The 22298-nt window shown below is 40.9% G+C and overlaps 1 protein-coding gene across 4 annotated transcripts in view; it reads right to left on the minus strand.

Annotated features, from left to right (window-relative positions):
- Positions 1 to 22298, minus strand: part of akap13 (A-kinase anchoring protein 13) — an 85764-nt gene extending 63466 nt beyond the window's left edge. For 3 of the 4 annotated variants that reach the window (XM_076155495.1, XM_076155494.1, XM_076155492.1), the window contains exons 1-3: positions 17738 to 17867; positions 8283 to 8326; positions 3172 to 3325 (exon numbers count right to left, since the gene is read on the minus strand). In XM_076155495.1, coding sequence (XP_076011610.1) covers positions 3172 to 3325; positions 8283 to 8315 — 187 coding nt within the window. In that variant the 5' untranslated portion in view covers positions 8316 to 8326; positions 17738 to 17867. Of the gene's footprint in view, positions 1 to 3171; positions 3326 to 8282; positions 8327 to 17737; positions 17868 to 22077 lie in introns of those variants that run through there. The other variant, XM_076155493.1, reaches the window with a different exon arrangement.

The following is a 22298-nucleotide window of genomic DNA, read 5'->3' on the forward strand; positions in this document are numbered from 1 at the left end:
GGAGAAAGAAGGAGAAAAAATGAGATGAAAATTTTGAAATAGCACACATGTACAATCTATTCACACTCTGGGCCTGAGGACTTGCGTGATGTTTTTAATGACGTTGAGGGTGTTACGACATACTGTACAGTTTGCAGTATGGACACAGGTGATATTAGTCATAGCAGGAAAAGCACAGGTATAACTAATAACATTAATGATGGGTGCAGTTCACTAGGAAGTGCTGGTGTCAGGTCCTTGTATTGTTCGTGCTGGCTCCCTGCCAGGCCTTTCTGGCACACCTAAATGGAACAGTGCCATCATTAATGTTATTAGTTACGCCTGTGCTTTTGCCGCTATGACAAGTCAAAAAAGTCTGCAAAGAAAAAGGGCCTGTGTGCAGCAGATGGCCCCCTGCTCAAGAACACCGTCAACATTGTTTTTCCATGCTGGTTGTATTCAAAAGAGGCAAAGGGGCTGAGACATGATGCAGACTGTACGCTGCTACACGCCTGCACGTTTGATACGGTAAATACACAGCATGCTAGCCACACTGGGTTACCTATCTAGCAGCCTATCAGTGCAAAGATAGTGTTCTTTGCCTTGAGGAAAAACATTGAATACTGTGTTGTTTTACAATATTCATCTGCAGAACAGCAACAGTTAGGAGAGTTAGGACACAAAATGGATCATTTTAGATAATGGCAAGTGAATTTAGCCCTCTATGGAAGCTGAGAGGGGACATGATTATTCTCTCAAGCTTTAACAGAACGTGTTTTTGTAATCTTGATAAAATGTCCTCTTGGCACAATAATGTATGTATTTACTGTTACAAGGCACAAAGCCATTTCATAATTCGAGTTATGATTATGATTAATGAGATGACGTCCTCCCTTGGCTTCTGTAGCCATATTGCACTTTCAATATGTAAAAACATTTTCTGTGGTCAAATTGTCAACCAAGATTACAAACGCACACTCATGCGGACACACACACACACGCCCACATGGGGACACGCACACAAACAAAGGACACAGACACACAAAGCATAAATGTGCTTTGATGTAAAACTTAATAGAGTCCTAATGATGTTTTTCATGGTGTTCATTGCAAATACAGACTGAATACGCAAACACAGAGTAAGTGTGACCTCGACAATGGTCTTCATCCACATTCAGGCTTTAAAAAATCTGCGAGGGTGGTTTGTGAATACACACATTAAACATATACCTCCTTAATTGTCCAGCTGCACTAACTGCTAAAGCAATCATATCATAAAAGAGCATGAATGGTTGATGTTACTATAATGAATAGCAACATTGGAGTTTATTATGACTTTTATCCCAAAAATAAGCCAAGCAAATGCTTTCTTGCAGTGGTACAGAACACAGAGGCATCATCCAAAATTGCAAACTATCATCCTGTACAAACAACCTCAAAATATTTTGGTCGCTTCAATCACAAAGATACAATAATAGGAACAGAAGAATTAGCTGCAATACAGGTAACTTATGCAGTTATTCTCTTTAACACCTATTACATAGTTCAAATCAACAACTAATTAAAAATGCATCTCAGTCTTAATTTAATTGGAGCTTTATGTTAATGACTTTTCAGGTGTGTCATAACAAAAAAGGCAAGACTATAAACACCATAAAATGGCAGACCCTGTCAAAATCAAAACACAACCAGCAGCTAATTAAGGCTCAGTACTGTTTCTCAGTACAAACACGCAGTATTGACAACTCCCTGCTCTTAATTCACAAGGCGTTGAAGGGCCGTACTGCCTCACTACATCAATTTACTTCACCAAACCGGACACTCTGGATGCAGGACTCATAGTCACCCCGCTGCCTGGACAGAAATCGTCTCTGCCCCCCTCTGCATGTGGAGAAGGATTCTAACGCCGGCTATGTGTTTAAACCTAGGTGCGATACTTAAGCGCAGAATTTCTTTTTCTTGAAGTCTAACGGTACCTGTCTGCCCTTTATTTTATGTCCTTCCCTAAAGTCTGTTTGTGTGTTTGAATCAGTACATTTACATGCATGGTATGCAACTAGTTCTATCTGTAAAAAAAGGCAAAAAGTCAAGATGCGCGTGGTAAGAATTAATAAGATTCAATCATTGCATTGCAAAAACAGTCCATGACTTGTTGTTTAACTAGCTTATGAGGGAAAGTATGCAGGGTGAGGCAATGCATCAGAGGATTGCTTACTTCATTCATAATTCACTGGATAGTTTACATGTTTGAGTAAATCCATTACAATAATTTGTCTCTGTTATTCCAACATCGATGTATGCCGTTTCATAACGAGTGTAAGATTTAAATACTGCAATACGCCACTGGAGTAATGGAGGCTCAAATGCTTTGCTCAAGGGCACCTTAATCCACTGGAAGAAAATATTCTGCATCTCTGCGCTGACTTTCTTGGGCCACCTGGGGACTCAATCCAGTGACTTTGTGGTCGGTCACAAGCCAGGTCCCTTCGGAGCTCTGGAGCTCTGTCAGGCCTGATGGAGGGAGCAGTGAAGCAGAGCTAATCTGTTAGAAGGGTGAAGTGACACCCCCTCCTATTCAGCAGACGACTGTAATTCAGCCGAGCTCTTAATGAGATATCGCAGACATAACACTTTCTGCCTCCTTCTTTTCTGTCTGCCAGACAAGACCCTCAAAAAACAATGAATATGAATGAAGATGTCTTTCCCTTGGAGTCACCTACAAATCACAGATAAAAAAGGTTTTCACTAATATTTATTCACGCTATTTTCAACATACAGTACCTTCTGGTTTTTGATTTATGTATTGCTGGTTGCCATGTATGTTAAACCTTTTCTACTGTTCACTTCAGTGGAAGCATCTTTCAATAACAAAACAGCCTAAATACTTCAATTTGCTTCTGAGGGCAGACATTGCTTAATGTCCAGTTAATTCCAGGGTATCATACTTACTGGATTAATGCAGATTAACCAGTATAAAGGATTCTAACATCGTTTTTGCTTTCCAATTATAATGATGATGACGATGATGATGAAGGCAATTGCTGTATAATAAGGAATAAGACTATAGGTCGACAAGGGAACAGATCTAAAACAGATTTCGCTTCATTTAAGCACTGTAGGTGGAGCTGCTTTCCCACAGGTCCACTAGCAGTGACAGGGGAGCTGGAAGGGATTGTGGGTGGGGTGGCTTACCAGGACACAGAGCCTGTAATGTGTCATGACTGCTTCTTAGGGTGCTGGTCAGGTGCCGCTGTGTGCTGCCAGCAAACAGCAGGAAATAGTCCACGCCCTCCTCATCCTCAGTCAGCTCCTCGTCACAGAGCTGCACTGTGATAATACACCTCCCCTAAGCAAAGAGTCAGAGAGAAAAAGTTACACAAAGACCACAAACTTTAATTTGCTTACGTCACGCTCAAAATGAAGCCCACATAACGTATCACTTCGTCGCATTTACCTTGTGCAAAAGTACAAAAACGTAGATGACTGTAGATATATAAACCTAAAGCCGAAATTGTTGACCTGCTTGTACCAAACACCTGTAACAATTAAGACCGAAACTGTGACGGCTGCGCAGAACTTTCCGTTAACCAGTTTCTCAAGGATACAATCAAATGTCAGCAAGGAAGTGAAACCTGATCAGAAGTGGTCACCTGAGGCGTATTGTGTCGAATGCCAGGCATGAAGTGAAATGGGTCACAAATAAACGAAAGCGGAAAGAGAATATCTGGAAAGAAGATTGGTAGGTCTGAAACAATGTTGTAAAATGCAAAGTGCATATTTTACAGAAGGGCTAGCAGAGGAGTAATAAAGCATTAGGGAGGATGTATTATCAGAAGGCAGCCTGAGTAAGAGCAGCGCTTCTCTCTTGGCTGTTTTCCAGAAATCCAGGTATTTAACCCTTATTCAGGGAACAATGGCTGAGGTCCATGTCCTCGTTTCGAAAACGCGGATGCCTCAACCACGTGTTCCTGACCGGTGCAGACACCCCAGCAAGTGACCTTCAATTCATTAACACGCTTCACAATTGTTCTATTGTGGGGAGAGGAATAACACACATTTGGTGTCTAGGCCAATGTGCTAATATTCTGTTGTGAAAATACCACTGTGTATATGTTACAGCCCAACCCTGCTCCGTCTGCAGATTCACATTTGGCTGTGGTGTGACCGAGCATTGTGGGGAATGATGTCGTGTCATCTGAGGACAGAGAGAGGAGTAGGAAGAGCGGAGAAAAAGAATATTGTTCATCATCAGCTGCCTTCCACTGGGGGACTGCAGCCTATTGACACCAAGGAGGAATAATGGGACATTCATTTTCTCTGCAGACGTTTTAGAAGCCTGGTTCAATATGAGCAGGACATGGCTGGTGTCAAGTAGAGCTAAACAGCCGGGGTTAAAGGTGTTTCCTCCTCCTCTTATGAAGTGCTAGCCTGAGGGCCTTGTTTCCATGCAGGCACATTAGCAAATTGACAGCAGGAGGGCTAACTAGCAGCCCTGGGTTCATCAAGTTCCTGTTTGGCAAGTCACTGCTGCTGAGTAATGTGGGGGAATAAAAAGTGTTCAAAGGCAACCACAGAGGCTTGAGCCTGCAGGAAGGGAAACAGCCTGCAGTAACCTTTTGAGAGCTGGGACTGGGTACATCTACATGCAGCATGGAGGATGCAAGGTTTGCTATGCTAGAGCAGTCTGAGCTTTAACAAGCAGAGCAGAGGCACTGGCATAAATGAGTTGTAGATGGGTGGAAGCCAGCAGGCATGACATTCTCTCCATTAAAATCCCATCTCCTCGTATGAGGCCAGATTGGAAATTAGAGTTTGGTGCTACTGAATGGATGGTATCTCTATGGATTTGTGAGTTTGCACTCCATGTGAAAATAAAATGTTATTAGGGTGAAATAAGTTCCACATCCTCACTATGGACAAAAGCAAAAGAAAAGTGATTTTCTCTCCACTAGAGAGAGCAAATTATCTGAGTCACAACACTAACATACTGTTTTTGACACAACACCTCTAAATGGCTCTTCATTATGTCTGAAAGGAGCAGAGCAGCCATTTAGTTCCACATTAATATACAGAACTATCGCTAAAAACACTGATTTGAATATAAGAGCTTCAATAAAGAATAAAGCTGTGTGTACATGAAGGACCATACTTCTCATTCACCAGCTTGTAATCAATTGAAGCTCATGGTACTGTTAACTACATCCAATTATAAGAGAAGGAAGGTCATCGTCGCTCTCCTTGGAGACAAACGTAGGCGTAGTTTTTCATTTCTGTGTCTATGCCATGAGCTCTCTGCTGGAGAAAACAAAATAACATGCCGCACACACTGACCTTTAGAAAACATGCCGCTAGTATGTGCAACAAATGATTTCAAAGAATGAATTAAGTAGAAATCGAATTCAAATTTCTAAGGGTACAAACTCATGACATCAAATTTTGTCTCAATGGTTACAAAGCTCAATGGAACTTGATAATGGATTATTTGAAATCAAACTAGAATTTTTTAATAACTGTTTGACCACTTGTTTGGTTCCAGACACACACACACACACACACACGCACACACACACGCACACACACACGCACGCACACGCGCACGCACACGCACTCACACACTGGGAACTGAAACAGCAGCTCAGAAGCCATGTGGCATACAGCACAAATGGAAGTGACTCCCCATCTTATGGCTGATCTCTGCTGGCAAGTACTTAGCAAAGTGACCTGCTGTGGTATTGACCTGCTAATCAAGCAGCTTCAACAGGGAACACACACCTTCTCAGCTTCATCAAAAGAACAGCTGGAGGCCAAGAGCTCAACCCCCTCTCTTTACATGCATGTTTAAGATTAAGATTATTTATCATGTTGCATGTAATTCACATGCAAATTACATGCAATTGAAATTTTTCTTGCACCCCCTCTTACATATCACACACACAACCACATGCATTACAGAGGGATGTGCATGTACCTACAGAATGTATGTATGGCAGTCCTGCTTTTATTATCCATGTAAGGTAGTGGGTAGGCGACTCCATCTGATCTACAATATGGAATAAATGAATGTCGACTGTGTTCCCTCCATGTCAGAATAATAGTGCTTTCAATGACTGACTGAATGGAAGGCTTAATCACAGGAGAACATATTGTATATTTAACATCAATTTGCTCTAAATCCATCTTTAATGGTTCTTATATTTCTTTTGATGTATAGTTGTTTGATAATCATACTTGCATTTTGCACAGAAATGTGTGGCTGGCGTGCACTTAGTCATAGTGACATTTACTGAAATAAATCTTTCTTGAAAACACACCCTCCATTTGCTTTCTCCTCTCTGAATGCTCTTGCAAGTCTGTCTAACCCTAACGTCCTCCTTAGCTCTCATTTCATTATTCATCAACTTCCTCTTAAGAGATGTTCCATAGTCACGTCAGTATTGCAAAAACAGGGAGGTCGTGACCTTTGCCCTCCTTACTACTGGTCCCGCCTAGCAACCTAGAAAATCGAACTTATTCTGCAGGTAGCCTCATTCGAAGGGTCTCCAGATAGCAGCTTGGTTGAAAGGTGTATTTTTAAAAGTGTGATAAAAGGCTGGTTAGCAAAGCCCCACAGGTGAGTTCCCCCCCCCTGTGAACTGATGTGATAAGTGTGTAAAATCTCATGTCTAATGAGGCCCGTCTGTCTGCCTGCTTCCACTGAAGAGTGAATCACAGATAAGACTGTCTTGTCTGGTTAATGTGTGAGCTAGCCTGACACACACACACACACGCACACACAAACACACAAACACACACACACCCCCCACCTCTGACTTATCAGATTTCCTGTGTGCCCTCTTCTTGTGCTAGTGATAAGGAACAAGAGCAACCACACACAAAACAAAACATCCCCCCTTACACAAACACACACACAGAAATATTTCCCACACAAACACAGAATTAAAAACATTCGGTATAAAGGACATAGATTACAAAATGCGCTTTTCTAATTTTCAGTTAGGATCCACTCAAAACAAAAACCCTTCTGCACTCTTTGCATGACACAAAGTCCACAACCAACAGGATGAATCAATCAGTGATCGTCAACAAAGGTAAACTTTAAGGTCACGGGATGGATCACTGCTTAGACATAAATACTGACGATGAAGAGGACTATGCATAATGACACGAAGCTCTGCATTTGGTTCATGGGAGTGGGTTGTAAAGCTGCTGAGATGAAAGAGGTCACGCCTCTAAACTCAGAGCAGACAGGTAAGGTGGTTCAGATGCCACCAGGGTGCCACCCTCTGGAGATATTCAGCTAGCAACTGACTGAGACAGCCCACCCACCCACCAGATACCAATCTCTCACAAATATCTAAAGACAAGGTAACGCACACACACACACAAACACGGCCTATCAAATATATAACAAAAACATTTTAGTTCATGGGTTAAAGAACAGCCTGCAACCAACATTTTTGCTATAATTACATGTTCACTCATTGATTTGTCCTTTTAGGAATAATTACATAATTTCACTGAGTGCTGGACTGAGTGAGTTGCTAACTGCTGTTTTTTCTCATCTCTGTTCACCCAAAACCATTTAGTACTGGCTCCACGTTTGCCGCGCCAAGACAAACAAATACTGACAGTTCATAGGCTACACTTTCAATTTTTACTGTGGCAGAATTCTGACTATATTTGGCTTTCATGTACCAGGTCCAGAGAGCTTTGGATGGACCCTTATGGAACCCTGTGCTATAACTTCAGCATCACAAAAATAGAAGTTATGAACTCAACATAAAAGCTAAAGGTGTCTTTCGGATTCCCAAAACACACAACAAATGTCATTCTGAGGCATCCATCTAAACATATAACTTTATGAGGAGGAGATTATTTTTAGGTGTTTCAGTGTGTTCAGCAGAAGGTTACTAAAGGGTCAATTCAAACACCTACACACCTGGTAAGTTAACAACAAATATCTCTGCAATGCAGTAACTTACAAGCAAACAATGTCAGTGACCTAGTTTACATGTAATTGACCTGAACAGCAGTTTAAAGGGAAAGAGCACCACACTAAAACATATTTAACAAGGTACTTCTACCACTTCTCTTGAAAAGCCATTTAATAAATAAACTGGAACAATTCCCCATGTATCCAACAACAAATCCATTCAGCAGTTAAATCTCAATCAAACAGAGGGAGAAAACACTGAAAATGTGATCATGGAAAACTTTTGTAGACCAAATGAAATGCTCCCTTACTGAAATCATCATCATCATCATCCTCATGTTGTTAATCTAGTATGAAAAGTGATACTTACATACAACGGAGCTTGCTGTGGGTTGAGTTTCATGTCCCTGGGCACTGTGAGGAGAACAACAAAGCAAAGAGTATAAGCTTAACAACAAATCAAAATGATCCTGTGATATAAGACACAAGATAATATCTCAAACCGTTTATGCTCCCGGACTTAATATTACCAAGTAAGGCCCTCATATGCACGTTACCAGTTCCTTCCTTTCCTTGCATGTAAATGTCTTTGGAAATTACCAGCAGTAATTCCCCTAATATTATCAATCATTGAGCTATGTGTACATGACATTTGATTTGATATTTGATGTCGTCTTTATGCTCAGTCTTAGTAAGGAAACATCGGTTTAGAAATGAGACACATTGACACCATGGCACAATTTAGACAATTTAGAATCCACCTGAACGTGTGACGAAAGTGAAGAGGTCAGGCGAGAACCACATGACAAAGGCTGAGCATATACGGTAAATGGCATGCACACACACACACACTGCTTTTTGACATGAGGTGACAACTCAACACTGAATGTGTGTCAAACTGAAAGACTTAATACAGGAAGTAAATAAAGGAAGACATGTTTTGTCCCGTGGGGATTAATCTCTTACAATTTGTTTCACATACCCAAGGTGAATTCATAATGGGAACCAAAACTACCAAATTTAGATACTACATTTATATTTTGGCAGTGCGCTGACATCTTTTCCCCTGTGAACAGTCTGCGCCTCTAAGGTGTTGTAGTTGCAGTAAAACTCAGCATACATTTCACTCTGGATTCCACATGGCTGAAAACTTAACTCAACAACACTTTTATCACAAAATGGATGTTCACCGAGTCTAGCAGGGTCATAACATTGATGGCGACAAGGTGACAGCTAAGCTTTCATTCAATGCCTTGATCCTGGCGGTTGTCCCAACACTATGTGGAAGGTTAACAGGGCATCACTATGAAAAAACACACAAACACACACACACTCACACACAATCCAAGCAAAACTGCCAGGTTTTTATCTAGGTTTGTTTTTCAAAGATGTCAGCAGCGATAGAAAACACACAAATATTGATAGATTTCTAGTCCCTAATAATTGAAGATATAGGTTCTTCGTGAAGTTAAATTATCAAATCTAAGACCAAAAGACAAAACTTTGCCTCAACACACAGGTTCATATGAATGTCCACTGTTCACATTTGAGTCCCACTCACAGTTTAGGTTGGGAGCCTCAAAGCCAGTATCTAAGCAAGAGGTCAGAAGCAGGAGACCTGTTATTACATCCAAACAACAGTATTACAGCTATGGACTTGAGGAGGTTGCTGTTTCACTTTCTTCAAGAGATATTGGCTGGCTTGCATTCATCAATAAGTCAATAGACCGGTCAGCTTTGAGGGCCTGCATTCTCCTCAGCTATTTGGAGAGACAATTTTCTTTTGTTTGCTGTTCTCTGGCACTAAAACAAGTCCTTGCTGCTGGCCCTCAGTGGTCAGCAGTGCATTAATCACATGAAACTCACAGCGGGGGAGGCAGCGACAAAAGGCCAGGACCTAATGAGTTCAGCAGAGACGACCAATAGAGTCAATGCTGGACTCTGCAGCATGCTGAAGAACAGCCGGGGCCAAATTATTTTTTCTGGCCCAATCCAAACGTTTTGCCTCTTTTCTACAAAATAAATGGGGTTGGAGTTAGAATTAGGCGGATCAGGTAAGGGGATAATCAGTGACTCTAATAATACTCTGGCGTCTAATCCTCTTGCTTTAAGTGCAGTGGGCCAGAGACCAGCTTCCTCACAACATGTAGGGATTTGAACGAGCAACACTTTCACACATACAACGTCCCCAATTGGCTCACGGCTTTTTGATGATGTTACATATTATTTGTTCTGTTTAATACCAACATACGTCAAGGAACACAGTGTGGTTAATGTGGATGTTTTGCTCAATGGCACGTTCCTTGTTGTTTACCTGATGCACACTAAGTTAAGCAGGTATTGAACCTGTGACATTTCACTTTCGCAGCAGTTTACTGACCACTGAGTGACCTCGCACAATTTCACAAAAAAGAAAATATTTGTTAGTCGGAAACAGGTGTATTGCTCATGTTGATAACATTTGAATCTGTATTTATCCAGGAAAGATTTGCTGAGCTCCTCACTCTTTATCAGCTCTACCCAGCCTCACATTCACACAGTTCCTCACACGCACATTTAAATGATAAAAGACACACTGACATTTTGGAAAATAGTTCAGGTACTTAGTTACCAGCGGGGAAGCAAATTTATGGAGCATTTTAAACTCACTGAGAGGCACTTTGTGAAATACAAAAATGTACATCTTAACCTCTCAACCAGCCATATGGTCGACGTGTTCTAAATGCAACATCATTAGAGAAGTTTTATCTCTAGCCAGTCTCATTTCCAGTTTTGGATTACAGCATAACTCACTTGTTTAACGCTTAAAGTTGGTTTAATGTTGTTGCCCCAACTTTTTGGTAGTGAAGGCAAGATAAGTGAGCCTTTTTTTTTTTTTTTTTTTTTTAAATCTGTGGCTGATCCGTCACTGCTTGCCCCTGGACTTACCATTCCATTTCTCTAAGGGGTGAGCAAATTCACTTTCTCCAAATCAGATCAGAATCAGATCAAAGAAATGCTTTACTACCTGAGATCAACATCATAAATGACAAATCAGATGTGGTTTATTGCTCATTCATTCAAATTGATTTATTATTCAAATTATCAGTTCATTCATAATGGTTAATGGCTGTAGTAGTTACACAGGGGGCGTTTTGTGTTTCATTTGCTCTTTGAGAGACAAAAAGGTCAAATATAAGGCGGTTTTGCCCTTTGACCCAGGTTATTTCCAACATTGCTGACTGCTTAGTCCCCTTGTTACTGCCCATGTGGCTTCTGTCACCATCTTTCCTCCAATAGGACAAACCAAGAACAGATGTCACACATACAGGAAGTTGATTCAGTTTTTGTAGGCAGTGCCACAGGAAGTAAAGATTGCACCATAGGTTGATTGTGATTGATGGGAAGCCTTGTAGTATTGCCACATCCTTCCAAAACTCCCTCTTGGGTGTGACCCAGAAAGATTAGGTGGTAAGTAAGCTTAAAACAGCATAAAATATACACTTCCTCCCACCTGAGAAGGAAGTCGTAGGCTGTGCAATTGTCAGTGGACTCACTATAGCTGTGAGGTTCCCATTGTGGTCTAAAATAGGTTTTCCTTTTTGTTTTCCCAAGAGCACAAATCTGGGGAAAATGCTGAATATGTGTAATGCTTTTAGTACAAGAAAATCACATAATGTTAAACAAAAGACGCTATAAAACAAATGACTAGTTTGCTATCAGCTATCTTTCTGCTTGTATAAGGTGTGTGATGGTTTATATCTTCAGATAACGCCTCTTGGGCTTCGGCAGTAAAGTGACCACATATGTAGGTTATCTCTTACTGCAGTTTGAGACCAATTCAGTGTGAGCAAGCAAGCAACAACAACAACGATAACAGGAGAGAGAACATTCTGCATTTGTATACAAAAGGCTGGAAGATTTTGGTAGTAGTAAACATGTTCCAGGCAATTTACTGCAACAAGACCTTCTGTTACTGAGGGTAATCCCCAGGCTTGTAGGTCAATTTACATGTAAGTGACAATCCTTTATTACATAAAAACAAAACAGCTGAAAATATTGGACATCTTATCTTTCCACCAATATTTTCCAGTCAGACCATTCCAACACGTGCCCTTATCTTCAAACATCAACCGGCCTATCATCCATCTAATCCAACTCAGACCTTGTATCCAAACCAAACTCACTTTCCTGCTCTGTAACAGAAGAACCTTGAGAAATAACATCCACTAAGCTCACCCCTACAGCCACCCGACACCTGCTTTAAGAGATTACACAACCCATTAACTCCATCTAAAACACTAGGTCCTGGAACCAGCCTTCAACTGAGCTCCTTAGAATCCCCATTACTGCAGAAATTGCCTTTGAACTGCTGTTAAAACAGAAATTCTTTCTCTGCGGCAGCAAAGCAGCAAAGAAGCAGGACATCAGCCACATTCAAGTGCACAGCCATTACAAATGGACCAATAAATCACAAAACAAAAGCTCCTCAATGCAGGGGTAGGAATAGTGACACAGTGTCATGGTCGTGAATGGACCTGTTATGGCTTCCTCAGGTCCCCTGGCTATCAAAACAGGTTGTAATAGCCATGTGACTACAGACTGAATGGAAGAATAAACAGGATTAACTTCACAACTCATTAATCGGACTGTCTACGACACCCTTTGCGAACATCAGCCAAGGTTTCTCAAACACAACTACACACAAGACAGGCTGATACTATACCAGACATTATCAAACACACATTTCTTGCCGCTTTCGCTGTGAATCAGTTGCTTTTGTCATCGGAGACAAAAGAAACTGATTCTTTGTGTTACTTTGTCTCCGGCTCTCATTTGGGGAAAGAGATCTTTATTCCCAGTGGGACTAACCTGGATACAAGGAGGCTGGATAAATGACTACCAAACACTCTATATACTAATCTGATCTATTGCAGATAGTGTAATATGATGATATTATTGTAATGGATTAATAAGAACACAAACAATGCCTCAGGGAGCTCATGTGGGTACTTTTTAAGTCAGAAATGATCAATTGTTTTTTTCTATTTGTTTTAATTATGCAAAGGTAAGAGGCAGAAATAATATATAATAAGTGACATCCAACATAAACGCATACACAGTTAAGAAAGAAACTAGATCAGGGCTATTAGGGAAAAAGAACACCTATGCTCAATACAGCCTGCTGTCAGACTAAATATATAAATCCTCACATTTTATATTTTAACAAATGTTAATGCAGATACAACTATGGTAACTGCATGTTTAAGATTGCTGACACACTGGCAAGAAAAGAGCAGAACATTTGCTTCTTATATAAAGGCATCCATTTGTGCACTGATAATCTGATTTTTTGCAGACTAAATGCTTAATTAATCTGTAAATGAGTGCATAATGAAATGTCATAGGTTCACTATGTGCCACAGCCGCCCTGATCCTATCAAAAGCCATGTAATGGTTTGCTGATGAAGACACTGAATCACTTTCAGCTTGCTTGCTGTTAGGCACTCTGGATAAGAGCATTAGCTGAAACACTAGCAGCGTCACCCTTTGAGTTTGCTTTGTACTGAACCAGGATGGAAAGGTTCACTCTGTGGTGTTTTTGTCCAGTGGAGAGATGAGAAGCTGTGATTCACAAGCCACACACACACACTGCACACACACACTGACAGTCAGTGCTAGAAAAACATCTGTCAAAATGGGAAAATCTACATTAAAGATTAAAGAAGTAGAAATAAACATAAACACATTTTTTCTGTTTAGTTTTTCTCTCCTTTTTTGCAAGTTTTGGCATTAGTTCTGATGTAAATTGCACTAAGTGCATCAAGTGGTTGTAGGAACAGTGAGTGCATCAGAGGTAATGGAGGCGGTCGATCAACAGGATCTGGTCTGTCAGTAATCCTCTCCTCATCTTAAACTCGTAGAACATTGGAGCATTTCCTAAGTTTTATTCAAGACAACTATGATTTTGTGCACAACCCCAAATTGCTTGAAATAACCGCAACACAACCATGCTCTACCGACCGTTATTTAAATGAATATTATCAGACCGTAGGTTGGTGGAGAACTAGTTCCTAAATCATATCAGCATGGAACATGGAAGTTATACATTTCTCCTCCTTTTAATTACTAACATCTTCCCAATACCTGACCAGAAGGCCTGCCTGAAGTTATTCACTCTATGTCCTTTACAGACCAAAAGAAAAAATGTACTGGTCAGAATGTCAACTCAAGTGTAGTTGAAAAGGAGAATGAAACTGTCCTGGGATCAACAATGCGGAAAACAAGACCATAGAACCTTGCAGTGTTTGATAAGCCTGCATGGATCTGGAGTACCTAAGCTCATTATGTATGCTGTATGTATTTTTCAAGGCTTGAAAAATTAAGTAGGTTATATGCAACAACTTTGCATCAGTGTTGTAGTGTTTCAAAGCTTCAAACTGAAACTCTTCTAGTCCAAACCTCCCATTGGACATTAATTAACCTGAAGAATGTCAATGTAAATTTGTGTTATGGGGACAACAGTTACCTGAGGCAGCTTCTTCAATGAAACCTTTAGTACTTGGCTGTACCTATAGAGCTGCTTTCAAGGACACCGTGACACCTGTAAAGAGGCACAGAAGCCGAATATAGACCTGAGGTGTCATCCAACACTAGAGCTCCATAATGACAACAGAGACGGGACTTAAATCTCATGGAGAGGCAGGACTTGTTTTGGCCTCACCTTTGCAGGAGCCCCCAACAACCATAAACTAGACGAGGACAACCTGCCCTAAATAACTTGTTCTGTCACTCGTGCTCGCTCTCTTTGGCGGGTTTCTTCAGCCCTTATACAAACGCTGTAGTGGGAGAAGTACTGAAATACTTAACAAAGGTAAAAGTACAAGTACCAGAGTGGAAATGTATTCAATTACAACTAGGTTCAGCATAACCAAAAAGGCATAAGCAACTTCCATACCTAAAATGCACTGCAACATACCAAGTAAAGGCTCATTGGCGAGGTGTTAAATCTTAAATAATGAAGAAACAGAAATACCTGAAAAGAGAAAAGGGAAAATCCTACTGAACTTCAAATGGTAATGTCAGAATTAAATCATTGACATACAAGTTCTTTATCCAAACTACAGCAATCCTTGATCAGTCAAAACACCTTGACGAAAATGAATCCAACCAACTACCTCAAATTATGGAAGAAATGAATCCACAACATTCACAATCAAACCATGTGTAGCACACTGTGGTACTTGTGAGGTTTGATGTTTAACTTAGAGGTTTGTTTAACCTCCTGTGCGTTCTCCTATGGTCACCCATAAGTTACTGACCTACGACTACAACAGAAAGCCCAAGTACACACACCTATAGCACAAAACCTAAAAGGGGGGCAAAGTACGTCATCTGTGTTCTGTGCCCTCGTGCGATTCTTTTTACGGTTCACTATCAGCGCAGCTCTTGCAGGGAAGAGCTAAATTAGTCAAAGTTACGTCACCCCCCCGAACAACGCCACCACAGTAACTTCGACACACTACGTTGACTACCATTTAGATAGTCACGGCTGTTTGATTTAATCAAACCTGGCTATTGTGTCTTAGGACAGATATGAGGCCATCGTGGTGATGCGACCTCACCCAGCTACACAAAAGCTGTCTCTGTGCAGACACTGCACACAAACGCTGGCTGACAAAGCGAGGCCGGGGGATGAAAGGTCTCCTCAGTGTTTGGTGACAGTTATTACCCTCTCTACTGAAACCAAATACCTGTGGGCCCAGATAGCATTATCTTATTGTGAGGCACACTGGGGGCTGGCCTGTAATCAAGGTCTGGGCCTTGATCAGTGTTCCTCCTCAGGTCTGACGTCCCCTCCCTCTGTTACGACACAAGGAAAACCATGGAGTTCTGCCTCCATCATATAGACACAATATAGTCTGGGGCTGATAAGTTACATAATTGAATATTGCATAGAAACCTCTATGCAATAGAGTCTAGAGTCTAGAGGGATGTACTTCATGGTCTACATGCATTTAAGTGTGTAACACATCATTGCAAAACAAGAAGGACAAATCTGAGTTTGAGTACAGCTGCACCGGGAGATTCTATTCCAGACAAGGCTCTTGGGGGTGAAAGCTATGCGAGTGGTCTGGATTTCAGCATTGTCTTCTTTATTCCCAACACAGAAGCAAAACACAAGGTGTAAGATCTGAAAACGATCAGTACAACACTCCACTGTCAACCTTGTGTAGGAAACTCATTCAACCACTGTGTGTGAAATAACAGATAAGAGAAAAATAGGAGCTGAAGAGCCAATAAAAGACAGAAACAAAGACATGGAGAAAGTGGCTGTTGGAAAGGTAAGAGGTTTAGCCTAGAGAATCCTTACCAACATGAACCTGAGCCTCGCAGCAGGCCTGATCAGATTAATATTCCCCCGCAGCAGTAATCACTACCACTCATGTTGCTTTAACACATAAGCACTGGCGCTGAGGGAGTGATGCACGCTGCTAAACTACCCTAAGGGCTGCACAGCGCACTGGCTTTATTTGAGGAAACCCATTGTAATTGGAAACTGTCAACATGCAATAATGCAACATGTGCAGTTGAAGTATTTGCTTCCCAAAGCCCTGTATGCAGGCTGCAGAGCTGTAATAGACAGATCATCTCAAAAGGGTAAAATGAGGTGTCTGTGTGTTAAAATGGCTGCAGAGAGTTGAGGGAAGGAGTGTCTCACCACTGTGTTTTCTGGATTCTGAATGGCCTGTTATCAGCTGTTTACTTCCCCCTCATTGATTCCTCATGCATGCAACAGACAAACCCCAAATACTCATCACAAAATAATGTATGGACGGCAAACTAATATTTCACAAAATGCAAGCCACATCTTGCACTAACTGATGCTAATTCGCAGTTTGAAAAAGAATCGACTTAAGACTTTGGTTGAATTGTAAATACTGCTTTAAACTGTGATGATGCATTTAAGTGTTAAGTTAAGTTAATCAACATAGATAAGTGTATCTGAAGGCTTGTTCTTGATTCCTCAGAAAGTCCCTGAATCTCACATTTAGCACTTCCCCTCACGACCAACCACAAGTTTAACTGCACAACAAGACCCATGTGACTAGATTCTAGAATGATAAGTAGACAGGAAACTGTAACATAGACCAACTTTAGAGGAACATAGGTAGCTGTGGTGCTATTTCGAATCCCACTGAATCTCTTGTCAAGACCCTCCCTGAGTAGCATTCAAGCACGACGCATGGCAACAGACTTTTTCTTCCTTAAGGCGGATTTGGAGGAACTTTTTAATTTTGTTAGGACCGCAGGCTGGTTGTTTCCATTTTCACTATGCCCTAAAACAATAAAACGACATTAATCATTTAGTTTTTACACATGAAACCACAGAGAGAGTAAGCCACTAAACCTAGACTTGGTTTCTGCTACTTTCTGTCATTAAAATATATGAATAAATATAATTGTATTTCAGTTTAATGCACTCTCAGTAATTGGCTGCAACAACCTGTAGTGACACGCGTGTGTGTGTATAGAGATAAAACAAGACATTTCCAACAGGAAAAAACCCAATTAGACCTTCATTTTACAGTAGGTCCTTTAATCACACGTGTTGTTAAACGCATAAAGCATGAACACTGCAGTAGCTGTTGCCAGGCACACTGAGTACATCACAGTCAGACTTTGCCCTGGGGAACACTGAAGAGAAAAACAAGGAACAAGACCTTCCAAACCGATGGAATTCTAACCAGTTCATATTCCTACACAATAATGCATTTAGTGTTACCGCCACCTCAAACAACACAGCAAGTTTGCCATATATTAGGACATCAAGGGAAAGCTTACCCACGGTCTCCTAGATGATATGAAATTCATTTTAAGTCCATCAGTCGGCAGGTGTGTTTATATTGTGCAGGTATCCTCTGTTGCAGGCATGAGAGCTCTCACCATACTGATTAAAGAGAGCTAAATATGGCTTTGTGCAAACATACAGTAGGCAGATCAGAGACCTGATGTCATAGGGGGAGAGGAGGAGCCTGGAGGCCACAGGTCAGGTGTCGGGCTCCACCTACTCTCTCCTCTGCTTTCTGGTCTCCTGCTTCAACCTTCCAGTGTGGATCAAGTGCAGGTGTAAACACTACACTGTCCCATGAGTGTACTTATAGTGAGGACTTTAAACAAATGAGTCAGACTGCAATGCCAGAATAATATTTGTTCAACACCTTTTTCTAGTCAGGGTCTGGTGAACTGTACTGACCTAAAATTCCAAACTAAATTTTAATCAAAAACAAGCAAAAAAGTGGAGGTTATGCAGCTTTTCTTGCTGTGGTCAGGGAGAAATTTCAGTCACAGTGGTGTGTATGATACCAGACTGTGAATGAAAAGACATAATTACATTTTTCGTTGAAAATTCCTGTAACCGCATTTATCAGAATAAACTTGCACATTCTGAAGGAAATTTAATTTGCACAGGGTAGTAAAAGCCAGATAAAAATATTGTGTGAACATCGATTCTGACTGCTGACAGGTGGTGAAGGTAGCTCGCCTTCTCCCATTCCACAACTTCAAAAATGTTGGATTAGAAAGCATCAGATCAGCTAATAAATACTGATGTGGAACAACATTTTCAAATGTATGGTTGTGGCGGAGCCCATTCCAACACATTCTGTATCAGAGTCTTTGTACTCAAATAGCCTGTCAAGCACATATCAGATATTAAATACAACGCCGACAGCAACCAGCTCTTCCTAATGATCATCCTGGACGTGCTGTAGGTCAATAAAACAGTCTGGAGGAGGCTAATAACTCTAAAGACAGACAGTATCTGCTCATTTTCGCACACTGGCCCTTACGGACACGTCCCTGGTACACAGAACAGTAACATACTTTAGTTTTTTTGAGTTTAGTACCTGAAGCACAACACAAACTCACTGGCAAGCGTACTTTGATAAAGCAAATACACTTTGGTTCAGGACATTACGTGCCCTTTGTATACAGCGTGTGTAGAGCTGATGAGGCCGGATGACATTTTGACGTCCTATCCTGTGATACATGCTGAAAATCCCATATTGCCTCACTAGTCGAAATCTCCTGGGAGCCAATAGTAAACACCTCAGCTTTCATGTTCCTCATCCATTCTGACAATCCACTCAAATACAAAAATATTTGCCAAAACCAGATTGATTTGTGTGGACTTCTTGGAGGATAACTAGAGAAAAGTTCATTTCTATTTCAGACACTTGCATCATTCCGAAATTTTGTCAGAGGCTTTGTTATATCAGACTCTTTGTTAAAGTATTGAAATGGTCGGTCTTTTTTTGGTTTCACCATCAGCCCTGCGTGTGCCAGTTCAAATATTCAGGACCCAGGGGATATACATTCAGGAACCACCTGTACAGTCCAATATAATGCCCTTGTTGCCCATTCTTCTTTCGTGAGGCTCATTTTTGTGGACTTTGTGTCAGACAGATGCTGATTCAATTCTCATGTAACCGTCCTGGACATAGTTAATGGTTCTGTTACAAATGACTACACTGGATTGAAGGTATTTCCAATCTTCTGCCCCGTCGCTGTTATATTGGATTGTACAGGTGTGTCTAATCTAATAAAGTGGCTACTGAGTGTACTGGATTGTTTCTTTATCCACCCCATTCCAGGTGAGCAAAACAGTTCTACTAAATTTAGCACATTTAAGCAGAAAGATGTTGGATGTTGCTTTTCTATTTGGAGCACCACACAGTAGGATTACAGACAGTAATAATGAACAAGCAAAGTCGATGAGCCCCTGTAGAAAAGCAACGCCGCTCCGGGCACACAACGTTTGGATAACCTGTACTGATGTGTGCTGTTTTGGAACAGCGAGTATGGCTGCGGTTTCTGAAGGGATTCCAACAACTCCAGTCGTAACAAAAGCTAAGTCAAGGCTGTGTTGTGAATATCGCTGGGGAATCTAGCAGCGGCCCTCCCAGGCATAGAAAATCATCCATGAGACAATGCTACAACATGAACCAGTACCTGTAAGATTCCTCCCTAATGCTTCCATTCTATAGTAAATACAGGGTAATTACAAGGCTGACACCGCACATATCCTCCACCGTCATTAAATTAGGGGGTTTGTGAAGATGATAAATTGGATGGGTTAAGCTTGGAGCCAAAAGAATCCTCATGGTAATTTACAGTGCTCTAAATGTGAGGCCAAGTTCTCTTTCATTTGTCCCTTGTACTAGAGCTAAATACATATTTTTGACGGTCTCACAAGTGGGCCTAAACTTAGCTGGGAGCAACACAGGGAGAAGATTAATAGGCTTTTATTTAGTGGAAGCATTGTGTGGTCCTTTAGTACATAAACTGCATTTGGGAGGACAATTGTATTGATTGTATACTGTGTGTTAAGTGGTGGCTTAAATCGGTTGTGATCGAAGACCTCAAACACAGCTTCAGCGGCAGTTACTGTTAAACTCGTTTTTTGGAACTCTGGAGCTGCAGCGGAATGATCGGAATGTTAAATGTACCCAAGAAAGCCAGTATGTTTACAAGAACAGTACATTTGAATCTATTACGATTAAGGTAATAAGCAAGATAAAAATCGGCATGAATCAACAGTGGTGTAGTTCAAGTAACAGTCCTGTAACTCAAGCATGTAAACGCTCCATCGGCTTACAATTGCCGCGAGCATTCTGACGATGCATAAACTCCTACTTTCTCTCATAGGATGATTCAGCAACAAGTTCCCTATGTTCGATAAACAACACAATTCCACGATTTCATCAATGTCAACCCTAACCCTAACTGCATTACGAACAATAAGTGGAGTATAGCGTGCATGCAAACATACTGAGTGAAAACCCATAAGTCTAGTCTAAGCTGCAAGGGCCACACTGAGGTATCCAAATGTTACCTATATCAACACGTAGACCCAGTTATAACATAACTTTAGATGTTACAATAAAACTGTTGAATTGTCTGAGAAAAGAAATTGGTTGTAAATTCTCACATCCGCTGAGCTCCGCCTTCACCTTTAATGTTGTTGCTGCTGTTTCTGTAACCACCATTTCCAGTTTATTAAGGCTTATGCGTGCCTCCCTCTGTGCTCATGTACTCACTGGCGTGGAAAGCAAACAAATGACAGATCAAAGAGCAGGATTCTAATATGTATGCAAATGTTTGATTACATTTCTATAGTTATAGTTCAACTTTGCTATGATTAAATGTCTTCCTTCCTTCTTTTTTCCTTGAAAGGCTTCCAACATTATGACGACTACAATGGTAGCCATCAAAATAATAATAATACAAATTCTCATTTCTTAAGCACTTTTCTTTCACCCAAAGTGCTAGAACACACAAACTAAAATGCTTATTTATAATTTGAATGATTACTGTGACACATTTTCAGAGTGCCACTGTTAGGAAATGGAGTGAGGTCACTTCCAAATTGTTATGGAGGTGAAAAGGGTGATGAGGTCATTCTAATGACATCAGAAAGGAGGTAGAGGAAACATATGGGTTAGAAACAGAGGGCAGAGATAGTGACGGAAGTGATATCAGCATTGAAACCCAACACCTACATGTCCTCATGTTTAGATCACTTATACAAAACTGGCACCAATAGTGATGCCAAGAACAAATATTCCAATATAAACTTCTAAAAATGTAACTTTCAATGACTATATACAAATGAACGAATGACTAAGTAAACAAATGTATTACTGTTACATTCTTTTCATGATTACTTTGTTTTCCATTCATGTCATAACCCTATTTGGAGTGGTGCTCAGCAGTGACTTTATAGTGACTTAATCATACTCATTGGTATTTACTGAATCACTTTAATATCCCTATATGGAACTACTGCGTCTGTGGTGCGTTTTCAGTGACGTAGTGATCAGTTACATTTCCTACAGTGTGAACATTGAAGACGTTAAACTGTTTCTGCGATGTATCCTTGGAACATTTCCACGGCCTGGCTGTGTTACTTGTCCAGATCAGCTCTCAAACAGGCAGTGTAGGCTGTGAATGAGGATGTCATGGCTACCAGGCAACAAGTTAAGAACCACTTTACGGCGACCGTAAACCACCTGTTTGATATCATATTTAACAGGCGCACAGAAATAAGCCGACATACTCTGCGTGTATCGGTGTTGAGCCTTTAAAGTTGTAACAGACTGCATGTAAATGACTTCTCTTACCTTTAGCAGATGGAGCTCAGTGTGAAGCAGAAGCTTTTGGACGCATAATCCTCCTAATAAGTGGACTTTCACTGTTGCAAGCTGAGCCGAAATGTTGTTTTGAAACGTTCACGGGTTAAAATATGTGATTGTCGCTGTGGTTTTCCCGTTCAATCCCGTTTGGAAATAGGAGGAATTCACTTTTCTTACAGTTGTTACTGTTTCCCAGGACAACTCAGTGG

This window comes from Genypterus blacodes, unplaced genomic scaffold (assembly GCF_046128005.1).
Source record: "Genypterus blacodes isolate CSIRO-AG114 ecotype Tasmania unplaced genomic scaffold, CSIRO-AGI_Gbla_v1 ptg000067l_1, whole genome shotgun sequence".
Lineage (NCBI taxonomy): Eukaryota > Metazoa > Chordata > Actinopteri > Ophidiiformes > Ophidiidae > Genypterus > Genypterus blacodes.